This window comes from Zalophus californianus, chromosome 1, assembly GCF_009762305.2.
Source record: "Zalophus californianus isolate mZalCal1 chromosome 1, mZalCal1.pri.v2, whole genome shotgun sequence".
Classification (NCBI taxonomy): Eukaryota; Metazoa; Chordata; class Mammalia; order Carnivora; family Otariidae; genus Zalophus; species Zalophus californianus.
The window spans coordinates 13,071,372-13,089,699 of NC_045595.1; the positions used below are offsets into that span (position 1 = coordinate 13,071,372).

General features: G+C 53.3%; 1 protein-coding gene across 2 annotated transcripts; it reads right to left on the minus strand.

Moving 5' to 3' along the window:
* Nucleotides 1–4,121: 4,121 nt before the first annotated feature.
* LOC113918877 (plasmalemma vesicle associated protein) lies at nt 4,122–16,916 on the minus strand. Of its 2 annotated transcripts, none has more exons than XM_027587773.2 (6): nt 16,453–16,916; nt 12,235–12,331; nt 11,423–12,135; nt 9,553–9,609; nt 9,321–9,402; nt 4,122–4,751 (listed from the first exon to the last, which is right to left on the minus strand). In XM_027587773.2, the coding sequence occupies exons 1-5, from the start codon at nt 16,819–16,821 to the stop codon at nt 9,331–9,333; spliced, it is 1,308 nt and encodes a 435-aa protein (XP_027443574.2). In that variant the 5' UTR covers nt 16,822–16,916; the 3' UTR covers nt 4,122–4,751; nt 9,321–9,330. The 2 variants fall into 2 exon arrangements, with proteins under 2 accessions (XP_027443574.2, XP_035580745.1); XM_035724852.1 differs by having other exon boundaries at nt 11,419–12,135.
* Between the last annotated feature and the right edge of the window lie 1,412 nt (nt 16,917–18,328).

An 18,328-nucleotide genomic window follows, 5' to 3' on the forward strand; every position in this document is an offset into this window, starting at 1 on the left:
AGGTCTCATGGCTGCTGTGTGAGCTTATGATAAGGAGACGTGTCTGCTCAGGGACATGAGGGCAGGCTGCCTTGCGGAGGTGACATTGGTACTGAAAGCCAAATGGTGAGAAGGAAACCAGATGGAGGAGGTTGGTGAAAGTGTCCCCAGCAGAGGGCACAGCATGTGCAAAGGTCCTGAGGGGGGAGCGTCATGGTGTGTTTAAGGAACAGGTGGTTGGTAGGGCTGAAGCAGTGAGTGAGGGGGAGAGAGGAGGGAGATGGCTGGAGGAAGAGGGAGGATCTGATTGATAGGACTTTGATTCTTTTTCTTTTTTTTGACCCTTTCTTTTATTAAGTTTTTTATTTTAATTCCAGTATAGTTAACATACAGTGTTATAATAGTCTCAGGTGCATAAAATAGTGATTCAATACTTCTATACATTACTCAGTGCTCATCATGACAAGTGCACCCCTTAATCCCCATCACGTGTTTCCCCCACCCCCCACCCACCTCCCCTCCGGTAACCAGCAGTTTGTTCTCTAGAGTTGAGTCTGTTTCTTGGGGACGCCTGGGTGTGTCGGTTAAGCGACTGCCTTCGGCTCAGGTCATGATTCTGGGATCGAGTCCTGCATCGGGGGTTCCTTGCTCAGCGGGGAGTCTGCTTCTCCCTCTCCCTCTGCCCCTCCCCCTGCTTGTGCTCTCTCTGACAAATAAATAAATAAAATCTTTTTAAAAAAAAGAGTCTGTTTCTTGGTTTCTCTCTCTCTCTTTTTCCTTTGCTCATTTGTTTTGTTTCTTAAATTCCACATATGAGTGAAATCATATGGTATTTGTCTTTGACTGACTTATTTCGCTTAGGATTATACACTGTAGCTCCGTCCATGTCATTGCAAAAATGGCAAGATTTCATTCTTTGTGGCTGAATAATATTCTATTGTGTATATATACCACATCTTCTTCGTTCATCTGCTGACGGGCACTTGGGCTGCTTCCATGATTTGGCTATTGTAGATAATACTGCTGTGAACATGGGGGTGCATGTATCCCTTTGAATTAGTGGTGAGATCTTGGATTCTGAGACTCACAGGGGCCTGTTATGTTGGTGATGAACCAGCAGAGGGCGTCCTCCTCTAACAAAAGAAGGTCCTGGCAGCGCCCCCCCGCCCCCCATCAACGCTCTGACCCTCTAAGGACCCTGGGATCCAGGCTTCCACACCCACCCGGCAGGTGAACGGTTAATCCCTTGCCACAGGCAGAAAAACAGTCTTAAATAGGCCGTAGGATCCCTTCCAGAATAAGAAAAATAGTCCTACTTCCAGTGATCGAAGATACAAGCTCTCAGGTTTTAGGGCACCGGTGAGCAGAGGCTGGGAGGTATCCAGGGCCAACAAAGAGTATGAAGAGAGTTTTCAGAAGGCATCTAGAATTCCCACCCACCCACCCAACCAAAGGGGGCCCCCTGACCCTGTGTCTTCACGGACTTCGTTGCAATGTGTCGCTATCGATTTGTTTGCTTGTTTAGCAGCTAGGGCTGTCCCAGCATGGGGGGCCTCTGGAGGGAAAGGGTCACTCAGTGAGCTGAGCCCACGAATATTGCTATTATGTCTATTTTTCGGGAATACAAACAGGCCCAGAGGAGAGAAGCAATACCATAGGTTTAGCGGGGCTGGGTGTCCAGATGTCCTCCACATCAGGAGGATTCAGAGGGCTCCCAGGAGGGGTGAGCAGGGTCTGGGTGGGGAGAGAGACGCTCTTGGGGCAGGATGCCTGGGCCCCACCCGCCTCCCCCGGGCTCTGGCACACAGCTGGACTGAGGTCCTTGGCTACAGTCCCTTTTTTCCAAGAAGGATGAGGTGGTTTGTGGGAAGCAGCCATGGGGGTTATTTATAGAGGTCACAGGAAATCCCTAAAGAGTCAGAACCTCACCCGGTGGCTGGGCCACAAGGTCAGGGAGGTGGTCTGCCAACTGCTCCCTGACAGGTACCCAGTCCCTACCTTGCCCCCCGGGGGAACCACCAACTTGGGGGAGTCAGAGCTACATGGTCAGGTCTGCATAAAGGGAGGGATGGAGCTGGGGATTGCCCCATCGGGAGCAAGGACAATACCTGGGGCAATCAAGAGGGCTGCCTGGAGGAGGGATATTTGGGGGGCAGGAAGAAGAAAAAGGCATTCTAGTCTGAGAGCACAAATTAAGAGATAGTCTTTAGCCAGAAAATGAAAAGTCCAGGGCAGCTGGAGGCAAGAGCTGCACTGGAAGTGGGGGTGGCGGCAGTGGGGGGCAGGGGGGCCCAAGAGAGCTGAGGAACTGGACTTTGTTCCCAGGTGATAGGGAGCCATGGAGAGTGTGTGAGCCAGAGAGGGACATGGTCAGATCCCATGATGGAAAAGGTCTCTCTAGACCAGCAGGGCCGGGCGTGGGGGCCAGCTGGAGGGATGATACCCTGGGACGCTCTGGATGGGAGAGACCAACCAAAAGTCAGACCCGTGCCCATGTGTCCAGAAAGTTTAGAACGATGATTTCTCAGATGAGAAAATGGAGGCTGAGACCGAATGAGTCAAGATTTGGATTCAGGGATGTCTGGCTCCGGAACCCAAAACTCAGACATCCTGTGGTTGCTGGGACTGGCCGGTGTCATCACCCTCTCCAAGTCTCCCGCTGCCCAGGCAGTAGGCTGAGGGTCAGGGACGTCTTCACTTCCTTGGGGCCTCCAGACTGTCCCGTCTGGGCGGCCTGGCCTGGCTGACCCCCCTGCCCTGGCTTGGCGGGGCCCCAGCCGAGTGTTTCCTGCAGCAGGCGTCTCTCACCCGAGTTTCCGTATCCAGGAAATATCGCTCCTTTGTCCCTCCTGACTAGCCTGCCTTAAGCGTGGCGTTGCCAGCCCTGGCTCCTTGTGACTCATCCCCTCCCTGTCTAGGGTCCCGGGAGGATGGGCTGGGAGGGAATCCAGGCTGGGGCAGTGGGGAAGATGGGGGGTGGAGGTGGGGGTGGAGGCAGCGAATGACAAGCTGAGATTCTAGACCACAATTTTTAGGCCGTTTTTCTACTGATGGCCATTTGCTTTATTTCCTGGAGTTTTTACTTTTCAGGGATAAAATCCCAGAAATGGGGTTGCTGAGCCAAAGGATTTGTGCATCTTTACTTTAATGAAATATCACCAAACTAATTTCCAGAGGGCCACGATGAGATTCGCATTTCTACTAGTCCTGTAGAAAAATGTCCTTTCTCTACATCTTCACCAGCAGTAGGTATTATGGCTTTTTAAACTTTTTTTTTTTTCCGGTCTACTGGGTACAATGAGATTTCCCTGTATTCCTCTAATGCACTTTTTCCTGTTTTCCCCACGAATTTAGTGATTAGTGTGTTAAAGCACTCCCACTGGGGGCGCCTGGGTGGCTCAGTCGTTAAGCGTCTGCCTTTGGCTCAGGTCATGATCCCAGGGTCCTGGATCGAGTCCCACATCGGGCTCCCTGCTCAGCGGGAAGCCTGCTTCTCCCTCTCCCACTCCCCCTGCTTGTGTTCCCTCTCTCGCTGTGTCTTTCTCTGTCAAATAAATAAATAAAATCTTTAAAAAAAAAAAAGCACTCCCACTGGAACCTGGTGCCCTTTCTGACATCCCATCTCGCCACAAAACAAAACAAGACAAAACAAATGGCCTGAACCTTTAGTGACACTCTTCCTGGAGACACTCTGGAGAGGGTTAGCTGTCCTGCCTCAGTACCTGGGGGGAAATCTTTGCACATCTTAGGAAGATGAAAGTCACAGATGGATAACCTGTTTTTTAAGAAACTGTGCTTTTTTTTTTTTTTTAGATTTTATTTATTTATTTGTTGGGGGGTGTGGAGAGAGAGAGAGAGAGAGAGAGAGAGAGAGAGAGAGAACAAGCGGGGGGGAGTGGCAAGCAGAGGGAGAGGGAGAAGCAGGCCCCTGACGCTTAACGACTGAGCCACCCAGGCGCCCCAAACAGCAGGTATTTAAAAAGCAGTTTCAGGGCTTTGAGGGAAGCTGGTGTCACCCCAGACTCTTCTGGCCTGGGGACAGGCTGGGGACAGGGGGAGGGATCCTAGCTTGCGGGGTCTTTTCTCAGGCATCACTAGGAGGTGACTTTTCAAAGCAAAAATCACCACTCTGGAGTCTTGGAAAGGATTCAATATTTATTTAGTGCCACTAACATTTATAGGGGCCAGGGGCAGGGCTGGGTGTGGGGGGAGAGGAACGAGAGGCAGCTGCTGTTCACATCAATTGTGGGCTATGATGGGGTCAGTGGGGGACATTTGCTCTGGGTTCGGGTGCGGCCTGGCAGGGGAGCCTGGAGACTCTCCCGGGGGACCGGAGGCTGTCTTCCCATTCCCGCTTCCCCTAGGCCCCGCACACTGCGGGTGAGGAGTCCGAAGACGAGAAAATCGGAGGGCGCTGTGGCGGGGGCACGGGGGTGTGCAGACGGGGGGATGCTGTGAGTGCCTGGGAGGGGTGCGACATGGGGCAAGGGCTGGGCAGAAGGTGCGTGTGTGTGACGTCACTGCTACGTCTGTGGATGTCACTGCCATGTCTGTGGGCGAGGGGCTGTGAGAGTATCAGAGGGCGTCGTGGGGTGTGGGAGGGACGGGCGTGCGGCAGAGGCCAAGGGCAGCCACTCGGGCGTGTGCGCGGGCGTTCGGCCGGCCAGGGCCCTGGCTGCAGGCTGCGCCGTGGGCATCTCGCTGCCCCGAGTCCGCAGACTGGCCAGGCGGGGCCACACCTTGGTCCTCGGGGCCTGGAGCCTCCTCAGCCGCTAGGGCAGGAAGGACATGGTAACACAATAGTCAGACAGATGGAAGGACAAACCTTGCCTGGGCCTGCTGCCCCAACCCCAGGCTCCTTCTTGCCCCCAAGGACTCTCGGCTCTTTTGGGTTCAGCCTTCCCATTAGCCTCCTACTTGTTGAACCTCCCTGGGAGGGTGGGGCTGGACGTGGGGCCTCCTCAGTCTACAGATGAAGAGACGGTGGTCAGAGATGCCACCTTCTGTGCTCCAGGCCTCTGCGGCAGCCTTTTACCTGGGTCTCCAGGGCCCTGGGGATCCTGGAGTTTGCCCCAAAGCTCCTGTCCATATCCCCCACCCCTCAGACGGGGCCTCAGTCTCCCTCCTTTGTCTCCACAGAACTGCCCCGGGTCTAGCCCCTCACCCATTCTCAGGAGGGTTTTTCCAGGAGTCTGCCCCTCCTCACACACTCTCCTTGGCTCCCCAGTGCCCTGCCCACAAAGCCAGATCCTTTCTACCCGGCATTCAAGGCTCCACCCTCTCTGTCCCTACCAGCCCTCCTCATCAGGAACTTAAACCCTGCCCAAGTCCTCCAAAATTTCAGGAGGCATTGCTTCACTGCACCCCTCCCCCCTGTCTTTGCAGGAGCCATCCTGCTGTCTGGACTGCCCTTCCCCCTCCTTGGCCTAACAGAGGTTCTCGTGAGGGGTCAGGGGTTGGCTCAGAGGCTGTTTCCTGGTCGGGGAGGAGGGGGCCTCAGCCAAGTCCTGCTTCCGCTGGCCCACTCCCTTCCTTCCCTGGCTCTTCCCTGGGGCCGAGCAGCTTCATGTTCCTTGGCTGGCTCTGCCCCCCCCCCCCCGCCCCCCGGCTCCAGCCTGACCAGGATTCACACGGCTCCCGGCCAGCCCTGGCGTACATTCTTCACCCACTCCTGCCTGCCAGCCTGCAAGGAGGTGGTCCCTGGCCATTTCTCAGAGACCGAGTCTCCTAAGCCCCCAACATCACATGCCTGGACCAGGGCAGGTGCCTTTGCCCTGGTCTTTGGCTGCCGCCTTCACCCCCCAACAGCGACTAGAGGGTGCCTCTGAACACCTGAGGCCAGTCATGTCCTATTCTGCTCACGCTGTCCCAAAGCTCCCGAAGTTCTCACTGCAGCCACAGGCCCTACCTGACCTGCGCCCCCCGTGCCCCCCTCACTTCCTACTCACCCCCTGGATCGCTCTGCCCGAGCCGCACCAGCCTCCTCACCAGGCCTGGTCCTGTCTCAGGGCCTTGGCATGGGCTGTGCCCTCTGCCTGGTACACCCTTCCAGGGACACCGCACCCCCATGGCTCTTCCCTCACCTGCTCCAGTTCTCTGCCTCAGCATCACCCTCATGCAGGGCAGAGAAGCCTGCCTGGCCTTCTGTGGAAAACATTAACCTCACACTGCCACATCCCTTTTCTGCCTCGCCCACTGCCAAGGGGCTCACGCATCTGGTTAGGCATCTGTCTGCCCCACTAGACCGGGAGCCCCACAAGGGCGCTGGCTTCTCTGCCTATTCCTACTCGTGTCCTCAACCCCCAGCTGCTCAAGACACACGGGTTGAATAAACAAACCGAATCACAATTGGGATGGCAATGAACTTGAATAAGACTCGCTGTGTGTCCGGCTCAGAGCCAGGGCCGGACTCCCCATCTTCAACCTTCCACATTGCCACTGTTGAGGGAGCAGAAGGCTAGCTGAGGACAAAGCACCAGCTGACACCCTGCAACCTCCCCCTGGCCCCCAACTCCTGGGTGGGGTCTGTGGGACCTTCTTCCAGGAAGCTCCCAACTCTCTTAATGTTACTGCTTTGCCGGAGGGAACACCAGTCTCAGCCTGATAACAGCCAGGCCTCCAGGATCTTGAGGGTCTTCTTTAGTTTATGAAAATTCTTTTGAAACCTCCCTTTTCCTGACCTCCCCCAGCTCCCAAGTACATAATCAGCCACCCCTCGCCACCCCGGTGCAGGAGCTCTTTCTGCCCACGGGTCCTATCCCTGTGTTTTAATAAAACCACCATTTTGCACCAAAGACGTCTCAAGAATTCTTTCTTGGCCGTCGGCTCCGGACCTCCCCCCCCCTCCCCCCGCAACCTCACCTATATTCCAAAACTGCATCACAACTTTTGTCTTATCCAGTCACCTTCCCCTGAAACCAGTATTTCCTTATTTGTCTTCACGTCAATTGTGGGTGTGTGTTTAACTTAAATAAATGGATACCCAAAGGACACAGTCTTATCAGGTAACAAGGAAAACCAGTGCACTTGCCATCAAGAGAAAATGACTTAAAAATGTCCACGGAAGGGCGCCTGGGTGGCTCAGTTGGTTAAGCGACTGCCTTCGGCTCAGGTCATGATCCTGGAGTCCCGGGATCGAGTCCCGCATCGGGCTCCCTGCTCGGCGGGGAGTCTGCTTCTCCCTCTGACCCTCTTCCCTCTCGTGCTCTCTATCTCTCATTCTCTCTCTCTCTCAAATAAATAAAATCTTTAAAAAAAAAAAATGTCCACGGAAAAAGCAAGACGTTGTGTTCCCATCCAGCTGATGCTGGGCTGAGGGTTGACCCCGGCTTTGGGATCGCAGGGAGAGCTGCAAAGGGGAGCGTGTTAGCACCTCAGAGACTTTGTCAAGGCCCAGAAGGAATGAGTGGAGAAGGAAGAGACTCCCCCGATTGGGGGGGCTGAGTGATTTGATGCTGGACCTCGGCCCTGGCCCCTGACCGGAGGCATCTAAAATTCCAATGTGGTTGGTGACACCACAGCCCATGGTTTGCCTAGGCTAGCCCACCAAGGGTCTGGCCTCGCTGGGACGCCAAGCCAGAGCTGATGGCCCCTTTCTCAGGGGGAAGGTGAATCAAGGCTGGAGCTCAGAGAGCCAGAGCCCCTTCCTGAGACCCGGCAGAGAGAGGCGGGAGGGGCCCTGCCTTAAGTACTCATTGTTTTCTCTGTAGAGGGATGTCTTGGGGGTAAACAATGTCAAGAGCTTCCCCTTTCTCAGCTGGGACGGGTCTGGGCTGGGAGCCTGGCTCTGGCCCTGACTCACTGACGCATGACCCCAGGTTGGTCACTTCCCTGGGGCCTCAGTTTCCTCCTCTGAAAAGTGGGGATAATAATAGAACCTCCTTCCTTGCCATGATGGCTTTGGGCCAAGATAGAGAGAGGAAAACTGTTTGCTCGGAGCAGGGTCTTCTCTCCACCCTCCCCCTTGCTTCCCTCTCAGTGGGCTGCCTGAGGCTAAGCGATTTCTCCCAGACAGAGCCATCCTGAGCGGAAGGGACAAGTTCTGGGAGAAGGTAAGCTCCCCGTCAGAGGGGCTATGTAAGAGGAGCCATACAGGAAATGGAGCTGGATGTGGAGGACCCCCTGAGATTTGAAGACAGCCCTCTGGAAGTCTATTTGTCCCCACGCTGAAATAGACCCCGAGGCTGAAATAGACCAGCTTGACCACGGTCTTGCTGGCAGAGCCCATGGGAGGCACAGGCTTGGGGTCAGCGGAATCTGACTTAAAATCCCCGGTGTCTCCTGGAGCCCCGGGTCCTAAACTGCGAATGGCAATGCTCATCCCAGACTCCTTGGTCAGCGATGTGGTCCTGAACGGGGAGCGTAGCCACCACCCGGGAGGGAGAACAGGCTGTTCTCGGGGCAATGGCCTGAGTCACCTTCCCTGTGATGCACGGTCTGTACGAGGTGGCGGGGGTGGGGGGGTGCGGGGTACAGACACGGAGCCCTGACCTGAGTGTGCACAGGGGTGTCTTGATGCGCCCTGCTGCAACCCCCAGCCCCTTGCTTTAGGCACTTGTGGACAGCACTTTACAGTTAGCAGAGTTTTCCATGCCCTTGATTTCAGAGACCTCCGTTTTTGTAGAGGTGAGAAAAAGAGGCTCAGAGGGGTGGGGTGAGAGGCCCAGGGTCTCCGCCTCTGCTCTCCCTCCTCCCTTCCTCAGTTCCAGCCACCCCCCCCATCCCACCCCAGTCTGGCCTCTGAGCCTTTACTCTGCCTCTTCTTGTCACCTGGAGCTCTGTACCTTCCGCCCTTCCCAGACCAGCTCAAGCCCCATCCTCCAGCTCAAAGGCCTCCTCCTCATGGAAGCCCTCCCTTGCACGGAAGCCTGGAGTCCAAGAGCCTGGGTTCGAGTCCCCATCTCTGCCACTCCCCGGCTGTGTTACCTGGAGCACGGTGCATGCCTTCTCTGTGCCTCACTTTCCTCGTCTGGAAAGTGGTGGGTGATGACAGTGGCTTGCCCACTGATTAGGGTTGTGAGGATTCAGTGAGTTGATCTTGCAGAGTGCTTGCAACTGTGCTGAATTCACAGTAAGCACCTAGTAACCGTAGGCTCTTGGTCTTTCTTTTCGTGGTTCCTTCATTGTTTCTCTCACCCCCTACTCAGGGAGTTTCATGAACAGACCTGCATGGGTCTTGGTCACTACTGTGTCCCCAGGACCCAGCATAGGGCCTGGTATACAGCAGGCACTCAATTAAGGAAGCAGCAAGTGGGAGATGAGCCTCCCTCCACTCCTAGTCCTGTTCCCAGCCTCCTCTGAAGCCCTGAGACTGAACCATCGCAGTCGGCCCAGTGCCTTACCTGGATGGAGCTATAGCGTTGCCTGCAGGGGGCTTCTGGGACTCCAGGATCCTTCTCTTGAACTCCTCCAGGCCAGCTGGGTCTGTGGCGAGAGGGAGGGGTCAGCTCCAACCAGCTGCCCCGACCCTGGGCTAGGGGTGGGCTGGCAGCCCCGACAGCAGGGCTGAGGTGGGATAAGAAGTAGAAAGGACAATCCCCGGACCCCTTCCTGGCCCTGTTTTCTGTCACTCACCGATGGGCTGGGGGTTGGGGGCAGGGCCAACAGGTCTTGGTATAGGCATCGCTGCGACTGTGGAAGAAAGATGGAGCGAGGTTGACAGAAGCCGGGGTCCCTGAACCAGAGTGCCAGGGAGGTTCCTGCTCCTCCATGCCCTTGGACACCTGGGTCTGAGTTCCTTCCAGGGCGGGGAAACATATCGGGGAAAGACACCCACATTAATGGATGTACAGTCACCTGCACCCACCTGCCCTCAAAGGACTGGGGACTCCAGACACTGGCTTTCCTTGGAAGCCCCCCAGAGACCCTGCAGTGGCCTACCTCGGTCTCCCCTACAATCTTAGTTCCAACCCGATCCCAATCCATGACCCCAAGTGAGTCCATCCACCCAACACCGAACCCGGCCCCACTCTGGGCTGAAGCTGACCCGGTCTGTAAATCCACTGCCTTCCCTCCAACAACCCTAAGCCTGAAATCCAAAGCCAGCTCTAAACTCAATCACCTAAAATCCAATCCCAACATGAAAACAGAACTTTCCTTAGAATCAAACCCTGACCTAAACCCAATCCTAATGACAAACCTGATCTGACCATAACTTTATATTTAACTCTGATCCCAACCCATTCCTTAGACCTGGCTGCTATGAAAAATCCACCCCCACCCCCCTCCCCCCAGCCCAGCCCTGGGCTCCACCAATGCCACCCATAAACATTTTCCCAATACCACACTCACCCCAACTCAACCTTAGACCCTAGCCTCTACCTCAAATGGAAGAACTGTACCCCAAGATTAGCACCTGTTCAGTTTCTACTCTGCACCCAGCCCTGACCTTCACCCCTCCCCAGGTCTCCCTACCCTAACTCAGGGTCACCCAATCTTTCATTTCAAATATATCCCGATGCCAACCCAATTCAACCCTCAGTCAGCCACCCTAAACCCAAACCAATTTCAACTCCTAACCCATGGTCAACACCAATCCCAATCCTAATGCCAATGAAATCCCTTGGCCCCAAACCTCTAATCATCTCTAGACCCACCAGGCAGCCACCTACACTCACCTGAGCTTCGACTCTAGGGTTGGTGCCCCCACACAGCCGAACTCAAGCCACTGACATCCTACTCCCAGTGCTAGACTCACCAGGCTGCCTTGCATGTGACACCTGACCTAACTTCCAACCTTCCCCCACAATCCAAACTCAGCACAACCCCAATTCTAAGACTAATGTAATCTTCGATGGAATCCTAACTTTAACTCAAACCAACTCTAAACACAGCGGTCACTAAGAATTCACTTTAACCCAAACACAAGCTCTTGCTCCACATCAAGCCTTCCTCTAGCCTTAAACTTCAGTCTAACTGCCAACCCCCACCCATGGTCCCTGATCCTTCAACTCAGACACATCCCAACCCTGACACCAACCCTCCATGAATCCCCCGTCCTCACACTGAACCAATTTTTTTTTTTTTTGGTAAAGATTTTCTTTATTTATTTGTCAGAGAGAGAGAGAGCACAAGCAGGGGGAGTGGCAGGCAGAGTGAGAAGCAGGCTCCCCGCTGAGCAAGGAGCCCGATGCGGGGCTCGATCCCAGGACCTCAGGATTATGACCTGAGCCGAAGGCAGACGCCTAACCGACAGAGCCACCCAGGCGTCCCACCCTCAACCAATTTTTAGGCCCACCAGCCACCCTAAACTCAATCCCAATCCTTAATCCTTTCTCCATGTCCTTCCAAACTCCATCCCAATCCTATGTCAGTGACACTCTCAAGTGAGTTAACTAACCAGACCTAGACTGGGAAGCTCACCTCAAACCCATTAGACACCACCACCAACATGGCCCCCAGACCGGACCCCAGTGAAACCTGAATCCAGGGCCCTCTAGCCCACCTTGGCCTTGATGCAGGTGTCCAGGGCGGAGTTGCTGACGGCCAGTTGCATTTTGAGCTGCTCTGCCTCCTGCTTCTTCTCCTCCAGCAACTTCGCCAGGCTGTCTCGCTCCTTCCGCAGTGCTGCCTTCTCCTCCAGGGCTAGCTGTGTCTGCCGGGCGCATTCGGCCTGGAGCTTGGCCTCCCGGGCCTGGGCCTCCTTCTCCGCCTTCTCCTTGGCCTCCTGACTGGCCCGCAGGCCCTGCTCGACCTCCAGCTTCTGGCGCTGGATGTCCGAGTTCTCGCGGGCCACGCGCTCTATGCCGGCCCGCAGGCTCCGGGCTAGCTCCTCCACCTTGGTGGTCATGAGGGTGGGCATGTGGTCGCAGCTTCTCCGGATGGCGGTTATTTCCGAGCCGAGAGGATGGTACAGATTATAGCCCATCGTGTCCAGGGTGCGTGGGATAATGGAATCCCTCCAGAGGTTGCGCAGCTCCATCTCAAACTTGTCCTTGTCCAGTGGGAGGCAGAGGGCCTGCACCTTCTGCAGGCGGTCCTCGGCCAGCTGTCGCTCCTGCCGCTGCTGCTCCTGGGCCTTGCCACACTCGGTCAGCTGCTCCTCCACCATTCGCTTTTTCAGCACCAGCCCCTCCTTGTCTTTGGTGCACACTTCCTTCTCCTTTGCCACCTCCACCTCCAGCGTCTTGGCCTTCTGGTTCAGCATGAGAAGCAAGGCTACAGGGACACAATAATACATCTCAGGAAGGTTGGGGGTTGCCAAGACACTGGGCAGGGAGTCTACCACCCTGGCTCCCTACTGCCCCGACCACTCACCATTGCTGCTCTTGTTAGTCTCCTTGAGTTGTTCTTGGCATTGCTTCTCGCTCAAGATGATGGCCACCATGTACCGCTGGTTGTTCATGTAGCTCACCTAACGGGACAGGACACGGGACAGAGCTCACAGTCCAATGCCCGTGGGTCCCCTTGCTCCTGGTTTGCCCCAACGCTCTGGGCTTGGGGCCCCAAATTCCACACCCGGGTGACCTGGGTTGGCCCAGTTCACAAGGGCATGGCTCCTATAGAGGGGATGCTGGGTGGATCCTTAAAAGTTGTTACAGTTAATATTATCTGGCAATAAAAAGGGACGAAGCATGGATACATGCTACAACTTGAATGAACCTTGAAAACATAATTCACATTTATGGCCAACTCCTTTTTTTTTTTTAAAGATTTTATTTATTTATTTGACAGACAGAGAGAGAGAGAGAGAGAGAGAGCACAAGCAGGGGGAAGGGCAGAGGGAGAGGGAGAAGCAGTCCACTGAGCAAGGAGCCCGATGTGGGGCTCGATCCCAAGACCCTGGGATCATGGCCTGAGCTGAAGGCAGACACTTAACCAACTGAGCCACTCAGGTGCCCCTGGCCAAATACTTTTTGACAAGGATGCTGTTAGGAACTGAATTGTGCCCCCCCATTCATAAATGGAAGTCCTATTCCCCAGTACCTCAGAACGTGACCGTATTTGGAGATAGCATCTTTGAAGATGTGATTAAGTTAACATGAGGTCATTAGGGTGGACCCTAATCCAATATGACTGGTGTCCTTATAAGAGGACATTTGGACACCCAGAAATGCACAGAGGGAAGATGATGTGAAGACACAGTGAGAAGGTCTACAAGGCAAGGAGAGAGGCCTGGAACAGATTTTTCTCTCCTAACCCTCCAGAGGAACTTGCATCTTGACCTCGCATATGTGCAAAAATAAATTTCTATTGTTTAAGCTATCCAATTTGTGGCACTTTGTTAATAAGGCAGCCCTAGAAAATTAATAGAGGTGGCAAAATCATTCCATGGGGAAAAAAGAGTCTTTTCAACAAATGGTGCTGGCATAGCTGGATCTCCACATGTTAAGGAATGAATTTGGACCCCTACCTCACACCATATACAAAAATTAACTCAAAATGGCTCAATGACTCAAATATAAGAACTAAAACTATAAAACTCTTTAGAAGAAAACATACGTGTTAACTCTGCATGACCTTGAATTTGGCAATGGTTTCTTTCTTCTTTCTTTCTTTCTTTCTTTCTTTCTTTCTTTCTTTCTTTCTTTCTCTCTCTCTCTCTCTTTCTTTTCTTTCTTTCTTTCTTTCTTTCTTTCTTTCTTTCTTTTCTTTTTTAATAATTTTTTAAAGATTTTATTTATTTATTCATGACAGAGAGAGAGAGAGAGGCAGAGGGAGAAGCAGGCTCCCAAGGAGCAGGGAGGGGACTTGATCCCAGGACCCTGGGATCACGACCTGAGCCGAAGCAGACGCTTAACCATCTGAGCCACCTAGGCGCCCCCTTTTTTTTTTAAGATTTTATTCACTTATTTGGGAGAGAGAGAGAGCACAGAGCAGTAGGAAGGGGCAGAGGGAGAGGGAGAAGAAGACTCCCTGCTGAGCAGGCCCCCCCCTCCCCGCCCCCGCCGGCAATGGTTTCTTAGACGTGACACCAAAAACACAAAGAGAAAAACAGATAAATTAAAAACTTTTGTGCTTTACAACAGATGAATGGATAAAGAAGATGTGGTATATATACACAATGGAATATTATGCAGCCATCAAAAGGAATGAGATCTTGCCATTTGCAACGACATGGATGGAACTGGAGGGTGTTATGCTGAGTGAAATAAGTCAATCAGAGAAAGACATGTATCATATGACCTCACTGATAAGAGGAATTCTTAATCTCAGGAGACAAACTGTTACTGGAGTGGTGGGGGGTGGGAGGGATGGGGTGGCTGGGTGATAGACATTGGGGAGGGTATGTGCTATGGTGAGCGCTGTGAATTGTGCAAGACTGTTGAATCACAGATCTGTACTTCTGCAACAAATAATGCAACATATGTTAAGAAAAAGAAAAAGAAGAAGATAGCAGGAGGGGAAGAATGAAGGGGAGTAAGTCGGAGGGGGAGACGAACCATGAGAGACGATGGACTCTGAAAAACAAACTGAGGGTTCTAGAGGGGAGGGGGGTGGGGGGATGGGTTAGCCTGGTGATGGGTATTCAAGAGGGCACATTCTGCATGGAGCACTGGGTGTTATGCACAAACAATGAATCATGGAACACTACAACAAAAACTAATGATGTAATATATGGTGATTAACATAACAATAAAAAAATTAAAAAAAAACTTTTGTGCTTTAAAGGATTCTATGAAGGGAAAAGACTGTTGAATCGCTATGTCGTATAACTGAAACTGACGTGAGTCAGTGTGTCAACTATACTTCAATTACAAAAAAAATAGAGAAAGGGAAAAGGCAACCCATAGATGGGAGAAAATATTTGCAAAGAATGTATCTGATGATATGACTAGTATCCAGAATATATAAAAGTAAACTCTTATGGATCAATAATAAAAAGATAACTTAATTGAAAAAAGGGCAAAGCATCTGAAACATTTCTTCAAAGAAGATATACGTGCAGTTGACAAACACATCAAAAAATATTTACCATCATTACTCATCAGGGAAATGCAAATAAAAACCACTGGGAGATACCACCTTCCAACTATTAGGATGGTTATAAATGAAATGGAAAACAAAAGCAGAGAGTAACAAGCATTGGTGAGGATGTAGAGAAATGAGAAATCCCAGACAGTACTGGTCGGAATATAAAATGGGGCAGCCGCTTTGGAAAACAGTCTGGCAGTTTCTCAAAATGTCACACATAGAATTACCATGTGACCCAGCAATTCCACTCTTGGGTATAGACCCGAGAGAAATTGAAGCATAGGTCCACACAAAAACTTTTACATGCATGTTTATAGCAGCCCTAGTCACAATCACCAAAAGGTGGAAACAACCCAAGGGTCCATCCATGGGTGAATGAACAAAATGAGGTCCATCCACAGGATGGAATATTACTCGGGCATAAAAAGGAACAGACCCCTGACACACGCTACAATGAGGGTGAACCTCCAAAACGTCATGCTGAATGATAGAACCCAACACAAAAGGACACCTGTTGCAGGATCCCATTTATATGAAACATCCAGAACAGGCAAATTCATAGAGACAGAAAGCCGTGGTTGCCAGGGGCTGGGGGATGGGGGGGGTAGGGAGTGACTGCTCACGGAGATGGGGTTTCTTTTCTAGAGTGATGAAATGTTCTGAAATCAATTGTGATGATTGCACAACTCTGCGAAGGTGCTAAAAATTACTGTACACTTTTAATTGGGTGAGCTGTAGAGCATATGAATTATATCTCCATAAAGCTGCATTTCTTTTAAAGATTTTATTTATTTATTTGGAGAGAGAACGAGAGAGAGAGCACAAACAGGGGGAGCATCTCCCATCTCTCACCCCGTTCTGCGGAGGCCCGAGGAATGCGGTCCCAGCAGCGAGGCCTCCCCAGAGGAAGCACAGGTGTGAGCACATGGGAGATTGTCTTGCTGAGCGAGTATGACATGAGCTGGGGGAGCAAATGAGTGGCTGTCTCCACTAGATGCCCACGTGTGCCGCGGAGACTTCCCTGGGGATGCCTGTCTCTTTCCCCCCGGAGAAAGCTGCCTCCCCCCACTCGGCTTTCACTTCCCCATCCACAAAAGGGTTTGGAGCTTCTCCTTACCTCAAGAGATTCAATGATGAGATATTTCTAAAGCAGACACCCAGCATAAGGCAAATGGGAGCTGTTCATACAGTAAGAACCAAAGGCGCTGAGTTCTTGTTTAGCTAGTTCTTATTCATAGCTGGTATGTGCTGGCACATTCTGAGCGCTTTATACATATTAAGTCATGGGCCCAGGGGTGCTGCCAATCCACAGCCAGGATGCCCAGTTAAACTTAAGTTCCGGATAGATAGTGAATATATTCTTTTAGGATAAGTGTATCCCCAATATCGTATGGGATATACTTGTACTAACAAACTATGCATTACTTATCCACATGGGCTCCTCACATGAAATAGAGAGTCTACGACTGTCTCTGGCTCCCAGGCAAGGGGACCGGAGCTCAGATTGGTGAGGGGACCTGCCCAGAGTGCCCAGGGTGAGCATCTGGCCCGAGGCCTTACCCGATCAGCCTGGCACTGGCGGAAGCTGGCATTGATCCGGTCCAGGTCGCGGCGGGTATTCAGCAGCAACTGCATGATGGTGTCCTTGGCGCGGGAGGTGAGGTTGAGCTCCTTGGACAGGTTGGCCTGGGAGGCCGTGAGCCCCACGAGCTGGCTGTACAGGCCCTCGGCCCGGCGCTCGGTGGCCTGCAGGTTGGATTCTGTGCTCACGTGCACGTTGCCGTAGACCATGAAGAGGACGAGGCCCAGGATGATGAGGAACTGGATGAGCGACACAAAGAGGAAAAAGTAGCGCAGGTAGTACCAGCAGCCCCTCGGGCTGCCCCCTGCCCGCGAGTAGGCGCCTCCGTGCTCCATCGCCAGGCCCATCTCTGCCCGGGGCCCTCGGTGCTGCTCGGCTGGTCGGCCTGCTCTGGGTGGCTGCTGCAGCGCCTTCTGCTCACCCTGCCACGGAGCGGGGGCGGGGGGGGGGAGTGTTTATATTACTCCTCTTAATACTTCCTCTGCCTGGCTCCTTCCTGACCGGGAGGAAATGGGGGCTGTGGGTTATCACAACACTCCCACCCTGGCTGTGAAGGGAGGGGCCACGGCGCTGCTGGGTTCTGATATTCACTGGGTGGGGCCCCAACTGGGTGACAGGGGCTTCCTCGGCCACTCGGAGCCTCAGTTTCCCCACCTGCCCTTGCTCCGTGCCAAGCGCTATTCTCAGCCACTGGCTGCATACTGTCTCCTGTCATTGACCCCTGTCGTGCGGAGTAGGAAACTGAGGCACAGGGAAGCAGAGGGACCGTGAGGCCCGGGTCTCACGCTGTCAGTTCACAGAGCGGGGCTTCCCTCCGGGTGGACTGGTTACAGATGTGTGTCCACCTCGTGAGCTAAATCAGGCAGTGCTTGGCCCAGAGCCAGGCACAGAGTAGGTGCTCATCAGGGCTTCACAGAGGGCTGAACCATGGATGGCAGTGGCCCAGGCTTCCTGAGCTGTCAGCCCACCCGCTGCCCTGCTCACACAGGTGCTGCTTAAGTACTCGGGGAGCAGCATACACAGCAGTGAACTTGGAGCTGGCCAAGCAGGCTCGACCCAAGTGAGCTCAAGCAAGGGGCTTCTCCTGTCTGTTCTCAGTTTCCCCTTCTGTGAGATGGGTATCCCTGTGGTGTTCCCGTGACAGGGCCAGGGAGAGGGGGCTGTAAGAAAGGGTTTGCTGTTTTGTTATTACTATCATTTCCTACTGGAAGTGTTATTTCGGGGCTCTGTGAAGTGGTGAATGGGAAGTGCCAGATAGGTGGGGGTTGAGCTTCACTGTCGGTCACCCCCGGGGTGGGCATGAAGGGGATTTGGGGACCAAGGAGCAAAAGATTCTGGGTGGGCCCTCCTGCCCATCCCCCCAGAATCAGGAGCTCTAGGAAAACCCTGCATGCTGGATGAGGTGTCAGTCTCAGACCTGGCCATAAGGGACCCTTAGTCTCAGGGAGACAGAGTGGGACACAACACCTAGCTCCATGGGCTGAAGGCTGGTAGGAGGGAGGGATGGAGGCTGAGGGGAAAGGGGCCAGCAGATGGAAAGGATGCTGGACAAGAACACCATTACTGTACACTGTTCGTGGGGGGCACAGCAGGGTGAAGGCTGCTGCATGGGGACCCATCCCCCCATCAACCAGGGTAATGGAGTTGGGGGTAGTTGACAGTGGGGAGGGTGTCCTCCAGGGTGGTGTTCATCACAGAAGCAGAAATTGGACTGGGAAGGAGGAAGTTCCCAGGGGTAGGCAGGAAACCCCTGTCTGACCTTTGGCCTTTGCAGCTACCCGGTGATTCCTGATTCCGGACCCTTCCCAGAGGCTTGTTGAGGGGAGGAGGGTTGGGGGCTGCAAGTGGTGCCCA

What these genes read in the sequence shown, in the direction of transcription:
- LOC113918877 (XM_035724852.1), bottom strand. Translation starts at nt 16,821, where the DNA reads ATGGGCCTGGCGATGGAGCACGGAGGCGCCTACTCGCGGGCAGGGGGC. An exon ending in GACTAACAAGAGCAGCAATG is followed by an intron (nt 12,136 to 12,234) that starts GTGAGTGGTCGG and finishes GTGTCCCTGTAG; the next exon opens with CCTTGCTTCTCATGCTGAAC. An exon ending in CCCCAACCCCCAGCCCATCG is followed by an intron (nt 9,403 to 9,552) that starts GTGAGTGACAGA and finishes CTCTCGCCACAG; the next exon opens with ACCCAGCTGGCCTGGAGGAG.